The 22,419-nt window shown below is 42.2% G+C and overlaps 1 protein-coding gene across 1 annotated transcript; it reads right to left on the reverse strand.

Moving 5' to 3' along the window:
• Positions 1 to 120: 120 nt before the first annotated feature.
• itih2 (inter-alpha-trypsin inhibitor heavy chain 2) lies at positions 121 to 22,187 on the reverse strand. Its single transcript, XM_080754009.1, has 21 exons — positions 21,949 to 22,187; positions 21,538 to 21,570; positions 21,292 to 21,330; positions 20,226 to 20,398; positions 18,243 to 18,347; positions 17,092 to 17,254; positions 16,340 to 16,447; positions 15,572 to 15,700; positions 15,314 to 15,430; positions 13,650 to 13,818; positions 11,528 to 11,653; positions 9,934 to 10,115; positions 8,059 to 8,244; positions 7,438 to 7,577; positions 6,409 to 6,581; positions 5,646 to 5,780; positions 4,341 to 4,454; positions 2,989 to 3,187; positions 1,500 to 1,672; positions 711 to 822; positions 121 to 618 (listed from the first exon to the last, which is right to left on the reverse strand). Exons 1-21 carry the CDS (start codon positions 22,039 to 22,041, stop codon positions 462 to 464), a joined length of 2,826 nt encoding a protein of 941 aa, XP_080610135.1. The 5' UTR covers positions 22,042 to 22,187; the 3' UTR covers positions 121 to 461.
• Positions 22,188 to 22,419: the final 232 nt, after the last annotated feature.

Raw genomic sequence — 22,419 nt, forward strand, 5'->3', positions numbered from 1 at the left:
ATATATATATATACATATCCCACAGTGTATTTTCTGTGGGGCTACCACCTTTACACCTTTTAATTACAGAATAGGTGAATGAGAACAAGATGTTTTTTTGTTAGTTTTTTTATTTGGTGAAATTAATAAAGTCGCTCTTGACAATTTTTCTTGAATAAAATACAACAAAAGTGAATCATGTGTCCTTTGATATAGTGGTATGCTGAGAAAAAAGTACTTTGTAATATACTTTTAAGAGAAAATAAAATTGCCTATATTCACCCCCTCTCTTTCCTTTGGACCATTTTGTCATCGAGAACTTATACTCACCCTTTCAAGTGGTTGTAGCATTTAGTTAATTAAGGCTTCACTGGTCCAGAAAACAAATGGCAGCGTATGACACTGGCAATTTATTTGTATTATGTAGCTCAAATATCTACCCATCCCACTTTCTGAGTCGTGTGATCCTTGTGAAAGCAATGTCATTGGAGGCTCAGTGTTTGAAGGAAGCTGTTGAGATCTGTGACGATGTAGTCGGTATAGTGGCCGTCGATCAAGCCTTTTCCGCTGTTGTGTATGAACCAACAGCGGACATCTGTTCCCTGCTTCTTATCCTGTCTGTAGTCCTTCTGCCAGCCCCTGAAAGACACACGAAATGGGTTTTAATGGCCATTAGCAGCCAGTTATTTGTTGAATATAATCATTAATAACATTGTGTGTATTTGACGTACCTGGTGACGGCCAACTTGTGTCCCTTCACTTTCATGGTGGCCTCGTCCTTCAGGGGATCTGTCCCTTTGTGAACGTTGTGCACACTCACCTCAGGCTCTGTAGAAAACTGCCCTGGAAGGTCACAAACATGGCACACGTTTTCAGCCATCAAACATTCCAATATAGGTTGAAAAAAGAAAAGATACATTTTTAGAGGAGGAGTTTATTCTGATTCACTGTGCTCATGATTTGTGCATAAAGGCACGTGAAAGAATCCAAAGCCCAGATTAACAAATTGCTTCCTTAAGGGCTGTCCAGTCCACACTAAGCACTATTATTATAACTACAAATATTTCAGCAAGTGGATGGTTGGGTCCACACGACAACTATAACAGGTTTGTGCCCGGGTATCTCAGTCGGTAGAGCTCTCGCCTTTGGACCTTAAGGTCATGGGTTCGATTCTGGGCACCGCCAACTCAGCGTATGAGTAGCACGGCTTGGCAAGCTGTGCGGCAAGTACTGGGAGCTGATGGTAGGTGTGACGCTCCACCTCAGCAGTCCATCTCCCAGGGGTCTAGCGCATTGTAACGGGGACAGACTCCCGCGTGTTACCGGCTGATACCGACAATAAGCCACTCCCAACCTACTTTTATAACAGGTGAACGATATACCGTAGTTCCTGTATGGATCTGCATAATACTAGTCATGAATAATCAGAAGGACTTTTAATGGTGAAATCTGGACGTATTACGTTACAACAAATGATTCATCATTCTACCTGTCAGCACTTAACCACATAGAACACATACCTATGAGTCCATGGACCAGGGTGGAATAAGTGTTGTCTGTAGGCATATAGATTCCCAGGAAGTCTACATTGGTTGGGTGTTTCTTCCAAACACGATGGAGCAACACCATGAACCTCATAGTATCATTTATAGCTACAGTGACATGAGAGTCCTTCACAATGGCAACCCTCACCCTGAAACACAATGACAGTACAGCATGTCTGTTAGATTCATAATTACAACACTCATAATAATAATAATATTGTCTTCATATGTTTTCCAGTAAGATAGGGTTCATTGCAAGAAATGGATGAATACATGGCACTCATCACCATCGGTGTAAAATAACTAAGTACATTAAGTGGTATTTATTGTTTTTGCTTTACTGGAGTATTTCAAAGTTTCAGTACTTTTACCTCTACTCCACTACATCTCAGAGGAAAATATATTACTTTTATTCCACAAAAGAACATTTGAAAACCTTAGTTACTACTTAATTGTAGATTTTTTTTAGATTATTTTCAAAAGATTCTTATACATTTGAAAACTTTAAATTGGACATTCTGCATAATAAGTGCTTTCTACCTTTGGTACTTTAAGTACATTTTGATACCAATATATACCTTTGTACCTTTACACAAGTACATTTTGAATTCCAGACTTTGACTTGTAAGGGCACAGTCACACCGCAATTCTATTATATGCCTTTGTATGGGAATGGAGCACCATTTGTGGATTTCTGCAAGAAACCCTCTCCATTCCCACTGAACTGCATTGGTAGAATCAACCCTCATAGGTAGAATAAAAGTGTGGTGTGACCGTGCCCTAACAGAGTATTTCTACAGTACATTGCAGTATTGATACTTTTACTTAACCCATTTAGAACGGGTACACATTATTGTGTGTCATTATTTTATGCTTTAACTATTGAAAAACAGCAGATATACAAGCTCTCTGCGAGCTTGTAGATCTGCTATTTTTGAAAAATCGTGAAAATTAGAATTTTGACACGATCCTGTAAGTGTCTTTTGAATCCTTCTAAGGTTTTTTGAAAAACCTGTGTTTCTATGTCAGCAATCTGGCTAGCCATCGTCAAAGAAAAGGTCCTTTTCACTTAAATGGAGCTCAGTTTGTCTGTTCTTGAGAGACTATTATGTCAGTGGTTCTCAAACCTTTTCATGTGAAGGACCCCCAAACTGATATTTATTTGACCACGGACCCGCATCTCAAAATATTTAGTTCCAGGGACCACCCAGAAGCAAAATTTGAGTTACAAACGTTCACTTTGAAAATACATATATTCAAAGATTTGCAAACATTTTCACGACTTTTAAAAAAAATAGCAGATCTACAAGCTCGCAGCGCGGCACTTGGTGCTGCGCACTGAGCTTGTATATCTGCTATTTTCACTGGTTAAAGCATTCAATAATTCTAGGCCTAATGGTAACTAAAAAGTGTGGGTACTTTTTCCACCACTGCTCATCACACTTAAAACTGTGAATGTTTTTACCCATCCTGTGTGATGTCTGCCGTGGCTCTCCACGTGAAGTTGTGGTTGTTGGTGCCGTCGGTCAGTGCAATATGGTCTGTGCTGACGGTCACGCTGAGTCCCACCGGCTGGTAGTAGACTGAGATGGTCCCAAAGTAGGTGTTCACTTTGTTCCCCTTTAGACGCTTAGCGCCCACCAGCTGCCCGTTCACTGCCACACCTGCAGGGCAGAGGAGGGTACTTGTTTTTTTTGGTGGGGTTGTTTTTAAATATATGTCTTGGGGGCTTTTCCACCTTTATTGATAGTACACATTGGAGATAGGGGACAGGAAACAGGGGGAAGAGAGAGATAGGGTTGAAAAACCTATGTTTCTATGTCAGCAATCTGGCCAGCCATCGTCAAAGAAAAGGTCCTTTTCACTTAAAGGGATATTCCACTTTCAACAGGGAGCAGTGGTAGGGCCTCTCTCCACATACAAAAACCCATTGTAACTTCAAACTTCATTTTAACCATGATAGATTCATTAAAAACACCCATTATTTTTTTCTGGTGACTCATTTTACCTTCCTAATACGTGAGCAGGCCGTGTTTTTTCGATAACTTTTTTAATTTATTTTTAATAATTATTTGGGAAAATGGAAAAAATGAAATACAAAGAAATAATTATTAAAAATAAATGAAAAAAGTTATCGAAAAAACACGGCCTGCTCACATATTTGGAGGGTAGTATGAGTCACCAGAAAAAATTATGGGTGTTTTTAATGAATCTATCATGGTTAAAATGAAGTTTGAAGTTACAATGGGTGTGTGTGGGGAGAGGCCCTGGGCCTGGAGGGCCTGGTAACATTTACATCAAATATCTAAATATTCAATCAAGCTAATTAAAAACTGTTCAGGGTGTTCATAAAAGCCTGATTAGATGATAAAACTACCAAAAGTTTTTTTGAAAGTGAAATATCCCTTTAACTGGATCTCAGTTAGTCTGTTCTTGCAGACTACTATGTCAGTGGTTCTCAAACCATTTCATGTGAAGGACCCCCAAAATTATATTTATTTGGCCACGGTTTAATTCATTTCATGACTCCCCATCTCAAAATAATTAGTTTCAGGGACCACCCAGAAGCAAAATTTGAGTTACAAACGTTCGCTTTGAAAATACATATATTCAAAGATTTGCACCGATTTTCACGACTTTTTCAAAAATAGCAGATCTACAAGCTCGCAGCGCGGCACCGAGTGCCGCGCTGCGTGAGCTTGTATATCTGCTATCTTTCACTGATTAAAGCATTCAATAATTCTAGGCCTAAATGGGTTAAGATGTGTTCTGGTGCAAAACACTAAAAGCAGGGAATATGTGAGTGTGGTGCGCTACCTGTTTGGGGGTCAGACAGCAGGTTGAGGATGTTACCAGGCTTGGAGTCGATGTTGAAGCAGACGTCCACGTTGCTTCTGGGCAGGTGCACTGTGAAGTGTGGGTCGTTCTCCACTGTATCGGAAACAAAGCTTGTTAGCCTACTTACTGGACACACCTCTCACCACCAAGTTTACATTGGGGTGTTTTGTAAAACAGTGTTTTTCATGTCGGGGGCGGCATAGCTCAGGGGTAGAGAAACTGGTATTAGAGCACGAAGGGTATAAATCCCGAAGGGTTCCCAGTTCGAATCCGGGCTCCCCCTGAGTTGGGCAAGACTCTGAACCCCTAATTGCCTCCGGTGAGTAGGTTGGTGCCTTGCATGGCTTCCTCCGCCACCGGTGTATGAATGTGTGTGAATGGGTGAATGTAATGCACAATCTATGTAAAGCGCTTTGGATTAAAAGCGCTATATAAATGCACCATTTACCATTTACCATTTATGTCAAGGACCCCCAAATTGATATGTATTTGGCTGCAGATTCCCACTCGAAAAGTTTTTTTTTGCCAGCGATCCCCATAAGAGAAGATTGTCGACATCTTTCGAAAATAGATGAAAAATAAAATACGCTAGGACAGGGGTCTTCAACAGGGGGTCCAGGACCCCCAGGGGGTCCTCAGAGGTATTACAGGGGGTCCTCCAAATCTTTGTGTGACAGACTTTTTTTTTCTCCTTTTTTATATTAACCACTTGAACCCTAGTGTCCGTATTCTGAGAACTTTAGCCAAAAATAGCAGATCTCACACAAGCTCACAACGCCTTGCAGTAGATCGGCTATTTTCGGCAAATAGGTTTAGTGTAGAGGGGAAACCGAACAGACCAAGTACATAGTGAAAGGTCAAGTTTATTAAGTATTGACGGTTCAAGTGGTTTAAATATCTGAAAACACAAATTGACATGAATCCAAAATACACTGATGATTGTGCTGTCAAACAATGAAAGTACTGTATATGGAATCTATGAAAAGGTTGTGGGGGTCCCTGCTTCATCTCTCTCTCAACTAAGTGGTCCTTGGCCTGAAAACGTTGAAGACCCCTGCGCTAGGACATTCAAACTGTTGGAACCCCTGGAACCCCACGAAGGTCATCTTGGTGCCTCCGGACCCCACTTTGAGAACCAATGATATAAAACTCTGTGTGTATGTGTGTGTGTGTGTGTGTGTGTGTGTGTGTGTGTGTGTGTGTGTGTGTGTGTCTCTGTGTGTGTGTGTGTGTGTGTGTGTGTGTGTGTGTGTGTGTGTGTGTGTGTGTGTGTGTGTGCGTTACCAAAGGTGATGTGTGTGACACCTGCAGCTGGTTGGGGAGGCGCCTGGGTGGTCATGAGCACCCAGGGAGGAGGTGGTGCATAGACTCTATCGATATGGATCGGAGGCACACCAGAAGAGACCAACCCTCCGGACCCTGCACACACACACACACACACACACACACACACACACACACACACACACACACAATGCACACTTAAGAACACTAACCATACGGGTCAAGTCAACTCAGCAGATATATTTGAGCTCATGGCATCTATTGTTTATTTGAGAACATTTAGAAAATCATAGTTTTCTTTTATTCAGTGGTTCTCGAACCTTTTCAGGCTGTGAACCCCCAAAATGATCATATTTGAACTGGGGACTCCCCACCCTGACAAGCACTTGGAATTGTAGCGAGGCATTACATTTAGACTCGGTTCCGCAGACAGATATCGTGGAAGTAGCACGTCTACAAGCTCACAACGCTTCACCATGCGAGGCGTTCTGAGCTTGTAGATCGGCTATATTATTTCTTGTATTATTTGACAATTTGGCCAATGTTTGACCAGTTTTTATAGGATAGTTTGGTGGATTGCTTTTGATGCGGTAATGGTACTCTTTCTTTTCTTCCTTTTGCTTTTAGGTCTTAAAAGTCCTTAAATTCTTCACTGTCACCTTCACCCCCCACCCCACCCCACCACCCCTAAATCACGCGGGGACCCCTCTGGGGGTCCCGACCCACCACAGGTTGAGAACTACTGTTTTATTCGGGGAGACACCTGAGCAGCAGCCGTGTTTGGGGTCCTTGGGAGAGTCGGCCAGCAGCCTCTCGGCGCCTCCCTCACTCTCCACCAGCATGGCGGTGAGAGGGGTAACAAACTGGTGCTGCACGGCCAGAGCCATGATCCTCTGAGTGATCTTTCTCTTCTTCGCAGCTGTCGTGGCCAGGGATCTGCAGGAGAAACACAGGCAGCTTTTGACTTAGTGTGTCTGGTCAGTGGCGTCAGTTCAGAAAAAGGCTAAGGTATGGCAACATGACTGGTGTCTTGCACGCGCGCAAAACTTGGCATGTTAGTAAACGTGCCACAATTAACAATAATGCATTGCACCTGTGCAGCTGACCTGCGGAACCTGGGAATATACCATTTTGTCAAGCTGGGGAGAATACAAGTGTGGAGAATATAATTATAATACCATGTTAAAGTGACCATTATGTTGAATTTTGCATTTGTAGTTATTTTACTGTAATTTAACAACATAATAACCAGCACAGATAGACAAAGAGACATTCAAAACTATTTAAAAGTAACTTTTATTTTCCCCCCTGGACCCAGGGTATGGCAGCTGCATACCCCTGCCATACCCAATTGACGCCCCTGCACACAGCTTTTGACTTAGTGTGTCCGGTGTACCTATGTGTGGTGCAGCGCGAACAGCTGAAATGATTCTTTGGAGCTTTTTCTGCTTTTATTTTTAGTGTAAAGTGGAGATGGACAGGAAACAGGGAGAGAGATGGGGAGAGACATGCAGTAAAGATCGCCGGGAGCGGGCCTCGAACCCGCGATGCACTGTCAGGCTACTTTAGAGCCACGAGTGTTCTACTGTGTACAAGACCTCAAGCAAGAATGAAATGAACCGCTCATGCTTCCAGGCCTTCGATAACAAGTTTAACAAGTCTGTCAGTGAACTTATTAAAGCTCCTCGCCTGAAGGCTCCAGTTCATGTGTGTGTCTCCGTTTACCTATCATGGCTAATATACATCTCTTTTTCCCACGGCAGGTAAACATTTCCAAAAGCGTGCGTCTCACCTCTCACTTATGAGCTGGGTGACGGTGATATAGGCCCACATCTGCCTGGCAAAGCCTGTGAAAGAGTGCTGCTGCTTGGCTAGCTCTAAGTCCAGCTCCATGGTGTCTGCCTCGGTCTGCAAGGACAGATCCAGACGTGCCTGGGAGACAAGATGGGGTGGTGAGAGGAGGAGGAGGGAGTTACGTGTGTGTGTGTGTGTGTGTGTGTGTGTGTGTGTGTGTGTGTGTGTGTGTGTGTGTGTGTGTGTGTGTGTGTGTGTTTGTGAGTTTGTCTAGCTATACTTATGGGGACTAAACGCATGTTCACACAGTCACCTGCAGGGGACCTCTGACAGTGTGGGGACAAAATAGTAGGTCCCCACAACGGTTAGGGTTAGGTTTAGAGTTAGGGTTAGGGTTAGGGTCAAGGTTAGGGTTAGGGTTAGGGGCTAGGTTTAGGGATAGAGGTTAGGGTAAGGCCACAGGACTTGCATAGAAATGAATGGAAGTCTATGCAATGTCCCCACAAGTGAAGTAAATATATATAGTGTGTGTGTGTGTGTGTGTGTGTGTGTGTGTGTGTGTGTGTGTGTGTGTGTGTGTGTGTGTGTGTGTGTGTGTGTGTGTGTGTGTGGTACTCACAGCAGACGCTGTGGTGATGCCGGTCAGCGTGTTGCTGTCAGAGGGCAGCACCTTCCCGGCCACCACCAGCTCTGAGCCACTGAAGTACTTGTCGAATCGGTTCTGCGTGACGTCGGACACGGAGTCTTCCGGGAACTGGATGGTGATCGTTCTCAGCAAGGGCGAGGACACCTGTCTGTAGAAGGCCTGGGGAGCAGAGGGGGGATGAGACTTTACCCAAACACGCTGGTGTCTGATGTGTTTAAGGTTTGATGGTTGGTCACAACCTCGGATGTGGGCACTTCAAAAGAGTTTAATTTCAAAACGACATAGTAGTCCAGTAATTTTAGGCCAAAATTAGGCTAAACCTAAAACAAATTGCAATAGTAGCAAACTCAACTGATTCTGTATCCTCATTATGTCCTTAGTGAGGGAAAAAAAGTCCCAAGGAATCCCATCGGGGCAAAGTTTTGAAAACGACCTACCTACCTTCACTTACTATACACTACACTATAAAGGAAAAATGACTCCCAAAAAATCTGCTTTAAGTGGGATGTGAGGGGTCAAACTAGGGATTTTTAATTATTCTGAATCCATTGCAAGCATTTGTTTTGCATGAAAAACATTCCTTGGGCAAGAAATGGCCCCTCAAAATGATGGTTTAGTGATGAGTCATCAATTTTCACAGTCTTTTGGGGTCCGTTTTTAGCCCAAGGAATGTTTTTCATGCAAAACAAATGCTTGCAATGGATTCAGAATAATTAAAAACCCCTAGTTTGACCCCTCACATCCCACTTAAAGCAGATTCTTTTGGGAGTCATTTTTCCTTTATAGTGTAGTGTATAGTAAGTGAAGGTAGGTAGGTCGTTTTCAAAACTTTGCCCCGATGGGATTCCTTGGGACTTTTTTTCCCTCACTAAGGACATAATGAGGATACAGAATCAGGTGAGTTTGCTACTATTGCAATTTGTTTTAGTTTTTTTCATATAATGACTGGACTATAGAGTCTGCACACTGGTTAAGCTCCATAAGTTTATTGCTGGTCCAGCAATAAACTTATGGAGCTTAACCAGTGTGCAGACCCTATGTCCTTCTTCTTAATTCATTTCATGACCTGTTTCTTGTGATGTCCCGAGACTCCCAACTGTATGGTTTTCCAACTGCCGTTTGTTTTCTTGGATTGGATTCTTGGAAGGCGTCCAAATGTGTGTATTCTATACTTCCAAGGTCAGTGGTTCTCAAAGTTTAGAGGGGTCCAAATTGGCCCAGAGTTAAGGGGAGACCTTGACATTTTAAAGTTTGAGAAACAAAAAAAAAAAACAGGTCCTCTATGGCAGGGGTTTTCCAAGAGGGTGACGTGGCACCCTGGGGTGCCGTGAGATAATTTGATAATATTCTGAATTTATTTGGACACTTGAAAAAATATTTAGTATCAAAGTTCATTTCAGTCAGTTCTAACCAAAATGGCTATTATCTCAACGTTTTCCTCGCAACATAATCACTAAAATATTGTCACTGTCGGGCAGAAACCTCGTATCTCCATGTTTCAAATGTGTACATCTTTTGGTAAAGCAAAGCCCTGCTTCATCATACAAGACTGTCGCACAAAACTAGTGAAAACAGCCGATCTACAAGCACACAACGCCTCGCATCGTGAGGCGTTGTGTGCTTGTAGATCTGCTGTTTTCACTAGTTTAGTACATTTTATAGATGATAAATACAAAACGAACGGTTTTGGACATACAAGGTTTCCACCCGACAATGACGATATGCTATAAATAATAAGGTGCTGGGAGTGAAAATTATAATGTTGGGGACGCCTCAGATTAAAACAATATTCATGGGGTGCCCTGAGACAAAAAAAGGTTTGGGAACCCCTGCTCTATGCCGTCATACCCGCAGCTGCTCCGCGGCATCGTGGTTGGCGTAGATCCTCTGAGCCACGCCCCTGTTCTCCATGGCGATGCGCTCCAGGAAGTCGTAGTCGACGTCAAAGCCGATACCCAGAGAGAAGAGGGAGAAGTCCGCCCTCATCGCCCGCCTCACGTTCTTCTGAATGGCACTGAGCTTGATCTCTCCTGCAGAACCATGGAGTGGGGAGACGGTTTACATCAGGGGTTTTCAAAGTGGGTGACGGGGCACCCTGGGGTGCCGTGACGGCAGTCCAGGGTTGCCGCGAGATAATTTGATAATATTTGGAATTTATTTGGACACTTGAAAAAATATTTAGTGTCATCTTAAACTTGAAGTACAAAGTTGTTTTCTGTCAGTTCTAACCAAAATGGCTGTTATCTCAACGTTTTCCTCGCAACATAATCACTAAAATATCGTCACTGTCGGGCAGAAACCTTGTATCTCTAAGTTTCAAATGTGTACGTCTTTTGGTAAAGCAAAACCCTGCTTCATCATCATACAAGACTGTCGCACAAAACTAGTGAAAAGCAGATCTACAAACTAGTGAAAAGCAGATCTACAAGTACACAACGCCTCGCGATGCGAGGCGTTGTGTGCTTGTAGATCGGCTGTTTTCACTAGTTTAGTAGATTTTATAGATGATAAATACAAAACGAACGGTTTTGGACATACAAGGTTTCCACCTGAAAACGACAATATGCTATAAATATAAGGTGCTGGGAGTGAAAATTATAATGTAAGGGTGCCTCAGATTAAAAAATATATATTTATGGGGTGCCCTGAGACAAAAAGGTTTGGGAACCCCTGGTTTACATAGATTTACAGAGCAACAGCAGCAACATACAAACAAGCACCGCTATTGAAACTCCAGCTTATGTCCTAGTATTTACAAGCAGCCAATAGTAAGGAATACAAGAGCCAGAGCCCTAGCAGTCAGAGTCAGACAATGTCGTACCAAACATCACAGACAGGTGGCTATATGTCCTTAATGATATTGCCATATATATCACTAAAACAGATCTCAGCTGTTAGGCCTCGAATTATTTTATGCTTTAACTATTGAAAGGTAGCAGATCTACAAGCTCACAGCACGGCCGCAGTGCCACGCTGAGAGCTTGTAGATTTGCTATTTTGGAATAATCTTGATTTGTTTTAGCAAGTCTTTGAATATATCTTTTTAAAAGCAAACATTTGTAACTCAAATATTTGCTTCTGGGGGGTCCCTGGAACAACATATTTTGAGATGGGGATCCGCGGCCAAATACATGTAATTTTGGGGGTCCTTGACATGAACGAGTTTGAGAACCACTGATTTAGAAGAAGGATTTAGAAGACATGTATAGAATCGAGTCAAAACTATTCAAAGACTTGCACAAATGTTCACCATTTTTCAAAAATAGCAGATCTACAAGCTCGCAACGCGGCACTCGGTGCCGCGCTGTGAGCTTGTATATCTGCTATTTTTCAATAGTTAAAGCAAAAAAACAATGGCTAAAGCGGTTCAAATCTAAAGCGACACAGATTTGCGTTCAGGCCTCAATGGGTTAATGACAGACGATGGGCTCATCAGTCTCACCGACAGTGGGGTCTCCGTCGGACACCAGGATGATCATGGAGACAGACCGCTTGTCGAGCAGGTCCTGGTTAGATGCCTTCACCAACATCTGTGCTGCCCTCATTAATGCCTCATTGATGTTGGTGCCTGGAGTCGAAGAGGTACAGAGATTTACATGTACAGTATGAAGGTTAGCTGTCAGCTGCTGTCCATAAAGCCTCCGTAAATGTCCTCTGTTCAAGCAATCTGAGTTCCCAGAGGTTCTTTTTCTCGCCACTAGGGGGGCGAGAACTGTTCAAGTAGTCCAGGCGTTTCGGGCAGGAATAGGGTGGAATCGTGCACTTTATGATAGAAGCATGAAATTTGGCACACAGTTAGAACATGCCATATGGAACATTTTTGGCTATAGGGCCTTTACTATACAGTACAATAATACAAAATAAATATGCTTTAAGTAGCATGTGAGGGGTCAAACTAGGTGTTTTTCGGGATTCTGAATACAATGCAAGCATTTATTTTGCAGGAAAAACATAAAACTATGGTTTAGTGATGAGTCATCACTTTTCACAGTTTTGTGGCGGCCGTTTCTCGGAAAGGAATGTTTTTTCATGCAAAACCAATGCTTGCATTGGATTCAGAATCCCGAAAAACACCTAGTTTGACCCCTCACATGCTACTTAAAGCATATTTCTTTTTTTGTATTATTGTACTGTATAGTAAAGTCTATGAGAGCCCAACTTTGATTGGCTCCCACAAGTTTCCCAAGACAAATCTGCGATGGCCCTATAGCCAAAAATGTTCCATATGGCATGATCTAACTGTGTGCCAAATGTCATGCTTCTATCATAAAGTGCACGATCTTTGCCTGAAACGCTCTGACTAAAGCTTTTACAGAACATTCACCTTTTCTCTTGGCCTCTTCCCCCCCGGTTGTGTAAAGTAAGTACATTTACTAAAGTACTGTACTTATGTACATTTTGGAGGTTTTTCAACTTTACTCTACTGGACTATTTGCAATGTTCAGGACTTTTACTTCTACTCCACTACATCTCAGAGGCAAATATTATATTTTTACTGGTTACTTTGAGGATTTTGATTATTATTACAGAATAATAATCAAAACTATTATTATTACCAATTCAACCCTATATACATTTCGTCCATTTGAAAATAGGCGATCTACAAGCGCAAAATGCGTTGCAATGCGACACGTTGGGAGCTTGTAGACCTGCAATTTTCAAAGGGTTTTTACACATTTTATACATTTGAAAAATTGTGAAATGGGACATTTTCATGGCATAATTAGTACTTTATACTTTTGGTACTTTACGTACATTTGGATGGCAAAACATTTGTACTTTTACTCAAGTAATTTAGTTTATTCTGGACCTTTACTGTAACATAGTATTAGTCTAGTAAATCTAGGGAAAAAATACACTCAGGTTGGACAAAATTGTATTATTTAGTTTTTCAACTGATTCTGTTAGGAAATTAGGTCTACTAGCCAGGATAAATAAATCTACCATGATCTGCTCACTGCAAATACCCACAGCGGCCAAATCAAGTTGGGCTCCCATTGACTTTCTATACAGAAGGAAAATACCCAGAAAAGAAATCAGCTTTAAGTAGGATGTGAGGGGTCTAACTAGGGGTTTGTCATGATGCTGAATCCATTGCAAGCATTTGTTTTGCACAAAAAACATTCATTGGGCTAAAAATGGCTCCAGAAAATGATGGTTTAGTGATGAAAAGTGATGAGTCGTCAAAAAAATCATCTTTTGTTGGTGTTTTCTGGGGCCAATGAATGTTTTTTGTGCAAAACAAATGCTTGCAATGGATTCAGCATCATGACAAACCCCTAGTTAGACCTCTTACATCCTACTTAAAGCTGATCTTTTTTCAGGGTATTTTCCTCCTGTATAGAAAGTCGATGGGAGCCCAACTTGATTTGGCCGCTGTGGGTATTTGCAGTGAGCAGATCATGGTAGATTTTTTATCCTGGCTAGTAGACCTAATTTCCTAAGAGAATCAGTTGAAAAACTAAATAATACAATTTTGTCCAACCTCTGCCTTAATTTTATCTGACTATATGTATACGACGTGAGTACTTTTCCCTTCCCCTCGGTGTATCTCGCTGTCTCACCTCCATTGGGTTTGATGTTCTGGATGTATTTCTTGGCGTCTGCGACCTGGATGGAGGAGGCGGAGACCAGGTCCTCGCTCCAGCAGCGCACGTTGTGGTTGAAATCTATGATGCTGAAGTAGTCGTCCATGGTCAGGTCATCCAGGATGGCCTGCATAGCCTCCACTGTCTGGGAGAGAGCAGATGAGGGGCTTTCTATTAAATACATTCAGAACGGGTAGTACACATTATAGTGTATTATTATTTCATGCTTTAACTATTGAAAAATAGCAGATATACAAGCTCACAGCGCGGCACCGAGTGCCGCGCTGCGAGCTTGTAGATCTGCTATTTTTGAAAAATCATGAAAATTTGGATTTTGACCTGAATCTATAAGTGTCTTTTTGAAAGGTTTTTTGAAAAACCTATGTTTCTATGTCAGCAATCTGGCTAGCCATCTGCAAATAAAAGGTCCTTTTCACTTAATCGGCGCTCAGTTAGTCTGTTCTTGAGAGACTACTATGTCAGTGGTTCTCAAACTTTTTCTTGTGAACGACCCCCAAAATTATATGTATTTGGCCACGGACCCCCATCTCAAAATATGTAGTTCCAGGGACCACCCAGAAGCAAAATTTGAGTTACAAACAATCGCTTTAAAAATACATATATTCAAAGATTTGCACACATTTTCACAACTTTTTCAAAAATAGCAGATCTGCAAGCTCGCAGCTGTGAGCTTCAATAGTTAAAGCAGTCAATAATCCTAGGCCTAAATGCATTCTGAACAATGGCCACATGAGGGCAGTGTTTTACAAAGGGTGGATGCATTTTAAATCTGAGGCTTTTTTCTTTTCTTTTTGTTTTGTTTTTTGTATAGACCTACTATTGAAATCGTATTGAGAAAAAATAAATGCTGCTATTCTGGGCATGAATTTCATGGAGGCCATGAAGGCCATGACCGCCGTTGCCCCTCAGTTTCGCCACAGGTACAGGCCACAGTGGCCTGTACCACTTTCTCCTCTGTCTCTTTCTTGTCAATACAGTAGGCACCGATGTCTCTTTCTTGTCATGTCGACACCATTGTCTTTTGTTGAGATTCTGAAATTGTAAATACCATCATTTATCTATTTCACTGCAGATTAGGTTATCATCCTTAACCCTTAAATTCAACAAATTCTTTCAATGGACTAACATCTTGTTTTGTTTGATGGCCTTCCTTCCCTGGCATTTGGCCTTTGTGCCCTAAAAAAATGGACAACACCAAAAGCCCAAGTGGCCTTTCCCCTAAAATGACGAAATTCCAGGCCTGTACAGCTATTTGTTCCAAAAAGCTCAATACCCTGTATATACTGTACATAAAGACAAAATGTGACATAGATCTGTTTACACAATGCTGTACAGTACCTCCTCCAACTGTATATATGTTCCCCATTTCAACTGTTTTTATTATATTTTGACACTTGCTTTGGCAATGTAAACCTATGTTTTCTCATGCCAATAAAGCTCCTTTGAATTGAATTGAATTGAATTGGATGGGAACACAACAGAGAAAGAGACAAGGAGGGGGGCATAGTAGATAGGGAGAAACAAGGAGGGGGGGGGGGGGTAGGGTAAGTGAGGTGCTGGAGAGACCTGTTGGAGGGGGGTCAAAGTGCATGTCGATAAAAAGCTCCCATGACTCTCACCTGCTTCATCTTGACTCCCCACATCGATCCGCTGACGTCAATGACGAAGACGATGTTTTTAGGGAGGGGCGAGAGGTTGGCCGGAGCGAAGAAATGGACAAAGTGGCCGTCAGAGACCTTGGGGAGACAAACTTATCCTGAATGACGTGCAACGCCGTTTGCATTCCCATTCCAATCAAATTGAAATGGAAAACAACAGCAAGCATACAGCACACAGACAGTATGCATGAATGGTCGTGTACACTGTGTAGGACATACTTGCAGCTCCCCGGCATTGCTGTCTCTCTGCACGTCGTATTTCACGACAAAGACGCCATCGATGGCGCTGGTCGTACAGTTCTCGCACTTCCTCTGCTGCTGTAGTGTGGGCTTGAAGGCAACGTGAGCCTGGACGGACAAACACACACACACACACACACACACACACACACACACACACACACACACACACACACACACACACACACACACACACACACACACACATGCATGCACATATGTACGCACGCAAGCAAGCACGAACAGAACACAATCCATTTAGATAGGACAATAACCTACATCAGGGGTCTTCAACGTTTTCTGGCCGGGGACCCCCAAACTGATGGGGAGATGGAGCAGGGACCCCCTACCACCTCGTGGGGTGGGGGGGTCGGGGCTACGACATATTTTTTTTATTTTAAACAAGTACAAGTTACAGCGAGCAGGGTGGGCCGTACCACTACCATTTCTAAACATACTAGCCTACTTATTAACTGAGAACAAATGTCAATAATATCAACAATCTGTCAATTGCATAGTAATCATGTATTCAAGCTATTCAAAATGGATAGAATCATGATTTATTTTTTAACATAAATGTGGAAAAGGCAAAAAAAAACATTTTTTGATTTTTTTTTTTTTTTTAAGCAATAATTTCGCGGACCCCTGCAGTACCTCCGCGGACCCCCTAGGGGTCGCAGACCCCCTGTTGAAGACCCCTGACCTACATGCTAAGTGGCCACAAATAAAATATGATGCACATTTTACCTTGTCTTTAGAGGAGGTCACTTTGATTTGGCCCGCAAACTGTTCTCCAAGCGCGTTAGGTGCTTCTACCATGGAAATGCCCTTAGGCTCAAAGATGTACACATCCACCTAGAAAGAGACAGGGGTCAAGGGGGTTTGTTGAGTGACACACACACACACACACACACACACACACACACACACACACACACACACACACACACACACACACACACACACACACACACACATTTGGACATTTCTTCACCAGGGACGTGATGGCCATTGGAAAAAGCGAGAAAACTCCCGAACGGCCGGTCAAAATAAAATGTCGGCCTTCGTTCCATTTTGGCGGCTGGGTGGCCAACAAAGTAAATCGTCACTGTCAGGCAGAACCCTAACCCTAACCCTTCACCATACAAGGCCGTTGCACAAAAGTAGTGAAAACAGCAGATCTACAAGCACACAACGCCTCGCACCGTGTGCTTGTAGATCGGCTGTTTTCACTAGTTTAAATCATTTTTAAAATGATAAATACTAAACAAACGGTTTTGGACATGCAAGGTTTCCACCTGACAACGACGAAATATAACTCATGTAGAGTAATTGGCCCACTGGCTTGTCACTTGTCATGATCTGAATTGGCAAATCTTTGAGTAGCAGCAGCGCTATAGAGAGAGATCTCTCTATAGCACGCAATGAGGGCCTCTCCAACTATTTTTCCCGGGCTGAATCAGGGGCCCAGCATGTCCCTGTTCTACTTCTTCACCCACCTGGAACTGTGGTACAAGCCTCCCGGGCTGCAGGTGCAGTATGTGCTCGTAGTATCCCAGCTTCCTGTGCATCATCTCCTGATAGTGGAGCTCGAACTCGATGTGACTGCCAGGGGGGACGTGGACCTCTGTCTTAAAGGTCTCCATGTCCTGTGCATTAGCCCTGTGTGAAGAGTCGGCATCGTTGAAGTGTCACACAGCACGATCGTGTTTTCTACTTTTCTTTTTGTCCTTTTGACGGGTTTTAGTGAGTTGTGATATCACTGTTTTTATTGAATAATACACTGTACACATACAGAAAGGCAGCGCATGGGCTTCATGAACAACTGATGTTTCATTAAAAACATCTGTAAAGGGATAAGTATGGGATTCTCATGTGCTATGTGGTGGAGTTAAAGGGATATTCCACTTTCAAAAAAACATTTGGTAATTTTTTTCGTCTAATCAGGCTTTTGGGAACACCCTGAACAGTTTTTAATTTGCTTCATTCAGTATTTAGATATTTGATGTAAATGTTATCAGGCCCGCCCGCTCCAGGGCCCCTCCCCATACACAACCACTGTAAACTCCATTTTAACCATGATAGATTAATTAAAAACACCCATAATTTATTTCTGGTGACTCATAATACCATCCTAATACGTGACTTTTTTCATTTTTTTGTATTATTTTTTTATTGTATTATATTTTTTCCATTTTCCCCAAAAAAGAATAAAAATAAATGAAAACAGTATCGAAAAAACACGGCCTGCTCACGTAGTAGGATGGCATTATGAGTCACCAGAAAAAATATGGGTGTTTTTAATGAATCTATCATTGGTAAAATGGAGTTTGAAGTTACAATGGGTGTGTATGGGGAGGGGTTCAGGAGGTTCTTATTCTTCCTATATTTATATCAAATATCTAAAAACTGAATGAAGCAAATTAAAAGCTGTCCAGGGTGTTCCCAAAAGCCTGATTAGACAATAAAATGACCAAAGGTTTTTTGGGAATATCCCTTTAATTTTTTCTTTGTTGCAAGGTGTCGCTTGCCAAAGATAACTGATTTACAAGTGAGAAATGTGAAGTGATGCATCACATTTTTCGCTTGTAAATACGTTATTATACTTAAGCATAAATAATCACTTAAAGACAATCATGTTCTTGTATACCTGACAATGCCAGCTGCCTTGCCTCGGGCTCTGGCCTGAGCATACAGGTTCCTGGCCACTGTCTTCTCCTTCACTGAACCCACAAAGATGATGCCGTTCACATTCCTGCACACATGGCGATGATGGACGAGTGCAAAATGACATACATCAACTCAATAGACACATTGTTTGCTCTCTCCACACAATGCAAATGAATCAATCAGCTACGACACAAGTATTTGTCACTTTGGGGCTGGGGTGGCATTTTCCAATACAATATAGAATCTGATGGTTTGATTATTGATTGATTATTTTATTGGACAAAAATGGAGAACAGTACAAGTATAGTCAATACAATTGAAATGTAGTACAGTACAAGTACCTGTGTTAAACACCCTGCCTAAAAGGAACATCCCAAATAAGACTACTTTTTACGGTCTTTTTTACGTTGGAAGCCCTCTGTATTTAATTCATGGACATAATAAATAGCAAGCAAAGAAAACATACAATAATATCACAGTTATAAAAAACACTACTGTATGTACAGGATAGGGGAAACAAGGGGGTGGGGGTGCTCACTTCTCGCTAGAGTTCTCAACGGGCCTGAAAATTAAGGCCCGGCCCTAACTGGGCCCTAACTTGGTCGCCCCGAGGCCCTACCCGGCCCTACTAGTTAGCATACATTGTAGGCCCTACCCGGCCCGAAAACTTCGGGTCGGGTCGAGTATGGTCGGGTCTATAACAGAGTATAGTAATAAAATAATAAAAAAATATATTTTATTTTTTCATTGAGCCCGAGGCCCTACCCGGCCCTACTAATTAGCATACATTTTAGGCCCTACCCTACCATAAATGTCGGTCGGGTTCGGGTATTGTCGGGTTTGGGCAGAATTTGAGAACTCTACTTCTCGCCTGTCTATGGGAGAAGTGATAACTACCTCCTTCTCTGGCCTCCTTTTTCAGGGCAGTTTTGAAGGATGCCAGCGAGATATATGTTTTAAGGGAGGTAGTCAAGGAATTCCACACCTGGGTGGCAGTGATGTAGAAGGAGAATTTATCCATATTTGTCTTATGAGTTTGTGTTATCAGATCATTGTGTGCGCTCCCTCTGGTGTTGTGGCTGTGGGTGTCGCTAACCTTTTGGAGATGTATAACTTACGTATAACTTATTGGTGAAAGGAGTCAAAATCACAGAGATTGAGAAGGTGAGATGAATGCCTATTTAAAATCATGATGACTACATTGCAAATAAAAAGCGTTTATATTATGTTTCAAGAGGCTGGATAGTGAATATCTAAAAGCACAGAGCCCTCAGTTTAGCAACTTTCACCCCATGGCACTATCTTCTGTGCCATGCCCAAAACAAAGAAACAGAGAAACACAATCTCATGTTGCGGTACCACAAGTTGCAAGCTTGTAGATCAGCTATTTTTCTACATTTTTAAAGGACAACTTTGTTTTTTTACAACAAGGGTTCATATTTTAGATTGTAATTAGAGAAAAGAAAAAGTGAGTGTTAAAATGTTTTAATTTGCTTCGTTCTATTGTTTTATCGCGTTTACCGTGCTGAAATGTGGGGCATGCGTACGCATGGGGGCATGCGTACAAGTGGCTAAATATGTCTTTTTAGACACAATAAGCCAGCAATTTCTTTATTGCTATTTACAGTAACACTTCTAGCCCCCATAAGTCACATCCAAAAGTTGCGTTGTATCTTGGGAATGGGCTTATTCTGTGTAAAATGACATATTTAGCCACTTGTATGCATGCCCCCAACCACTGAAATAAGAATCTCTAAAACAATAGAAAGAAGTAAATGAAATCAATTTAACACTCGTCTTTTATATTCTTTAATTACAATCTAAAATATGAACCCTTGTTGTAAAAAACTAAAGTTGTCCTAGGGCTTAAGCGGTCAGATGGAAGTGCCACTAATGCTATGGAATGTTTTCCTTAGCTTAACGTGTGTTTTGTGTTTCTGTATGATGCTGAGAGGCTGCTCACATGGTGAAGTTAGTGATGAAGGCTCGCTTGGGGATCTGGACGTTGAAGCCAATGCTCTGGGGTTTGGAACCAGAGTTGACCACAGAGCTCCGCACGGTGGTGTGGGCGAAGCGTGACGTGATGCGGCTCTCCACCTTGTAGCTCTTGACTGTGATGTCATCGCCACGGATGGCCTATGTCACGCGGGGGCACAGAGCAGAACACGTGATGAACCACCAGTACAAGGCACACACAGAAGTAACGGGTGAGACAAGGCCACCAATAGATCACAACAACCCTATTTGTTTACAATACAGCATATCATTGAGGTGGACGAAAGGGGAACATTTTTAATTAAGGAATCAAATGGATTAATTGTGTCCCATGGCATGTAAAGCATGCTGTTCAATGTGCAATGTCAGCCTATTTTTAGTTTTATTAAGATCCCAATATGATCTTGTCCAAATGCTGTGGAAAACTGTATGAGATATGATATAATTGTTTGTTATATGGCAGAATAGTGTGAAAAGGGCATTATCGTGGTCTAATTGCAGGATCTTGGACCAAACACTATCAGAGGGTGCTTTTGATGCACGAAATGAATGAGGTCGACAGTTGTCTGGGACAGCATTATTGTGGCAAACAAAAGAACATAGAAGGTGCAGCAGATGTAAATTGCGGTGACTCCCAAGATCATCATCACCCCGGGATTGTTCACCGTTTCCACAATGACTCCTTCCTCAACTCTCCCCATCGTCTAAAACTTAACGAATATGACCATGGGTACAATCTGCAAAAATAGGCAAACATTCTGCTCACATCTAACATGTTGTTGTGAGCTTGTAGATCTGTTATTTTTGCTGTTTGATGTAAAACAGGTTTATAGTTTAAGTTTCCTAGTGGCCAACAAAATCTAATAACCTGAGAGAAAAAGACAGGACCTCTTTGAGGCACTAAAGTGAACCAGCGGAGAAGTCAATAACCTGTCAGTCAGGGGAATCTCTTCAAACAGCAGGCTATTGATTGTGAGATAACATTAAACTCTGTCACAGTGGCGACGGTCTGAACAACAAGCGTAGGGACTCACCTCAAAGTCTTCTTCCTCCTCGCTGGTCAATATCGCCCTCTGACAAACACACAAACACACAAGTCATCAACTCCACACTGCCTCGGTCTACAAGACAGGCTGTCAGTCATGATAAAAAAATAAAATAAAAATAAAATAATTGTGTCAGTTTCAGCAGCCACATCTCATTCTGGCTTTCATGTAGTGTGACATGTAATGAACAGGTTTGATTTTTAATTGTAAAAGAAAATACGTATATAATCTCACCCTGTGTCTTTCCCTGTGATCTTGAAAACCTGCCTGGTAAGAGAACAGAAAAGGTTTGTAGCATGGTGCTTCAGTCACACAACGAACACATTATCAAACCCTTATCAAAGCACACATTCTTATTAACAGCAACAACCTAGTAAGGACCACAATGGAAACAAGCTGTAAGCTTTTCTGCGTTATCCTTTTGATTATGGTTTGTTAGATGTATATTATTGTATTGTGACATTATGTTTATTTCATGATCAACAAAGATATCAATCAGCACATTGAAAAAGTGCGGCTAGAAGTCATACATTAAATGTCCCTTGACTCATGTACTCTTTGATCAAATTGAAAAGACAACAACAGCAGGGACACTGAGAATCATCCCCATGTTGGCTTACTCTCAACGTACACTAGGCTACTCACCGTCTCCCCCTCCCATTCTCCATCGATGAAGAACTCAAAGCAGTGGATCTGGTGGAGGAACAGAAGCCCCGTCAAGAGTAGCAAATGTCTCATGTTTCCAGGCCTGTTGGCTCGGCCGGGCAGTCCTCAGAGATATACAACCACCGCAGTGTAGAGAGAATCCTTCTGCTGGGAGCACAGAGAACCCAAAAGTGAGGGTTAAACTCCACTGAACTGATAGATGATGCCTGGCCCCGCTGTCAATATTTGTTGTGTTTCATGTAGCTCCACAGAGGGATGGGAAACTTTGAAACTTTTGAGACCTTGACCGGCAAGGGAGGGAAAAATAGGACAGGGGAGGGAAAATAGGACAGATGTCGGGGTATATTCAGGTTGTTGGGAGTATTCAGGTTAAGCTCTAAAGATTGCAGAAGCTAGACCTGAAGAAGGCTTTTTGATTCTGTAATGGCATGTTTTCATGATCAATAATGA

The sequence above is a fragment of the Nannobrachium achirus genome (assembly GCF_963921795.1).
Source record: "Nannobrachium achirus genome assembly, chromosome: 23".
Taxonomy (NCBI): Eukaryota; Metazoa; Chordata; class Actinopteri; order Myctophiformes; family Myctophidae; genus Nannobrachium; species Nannobrachium achirus.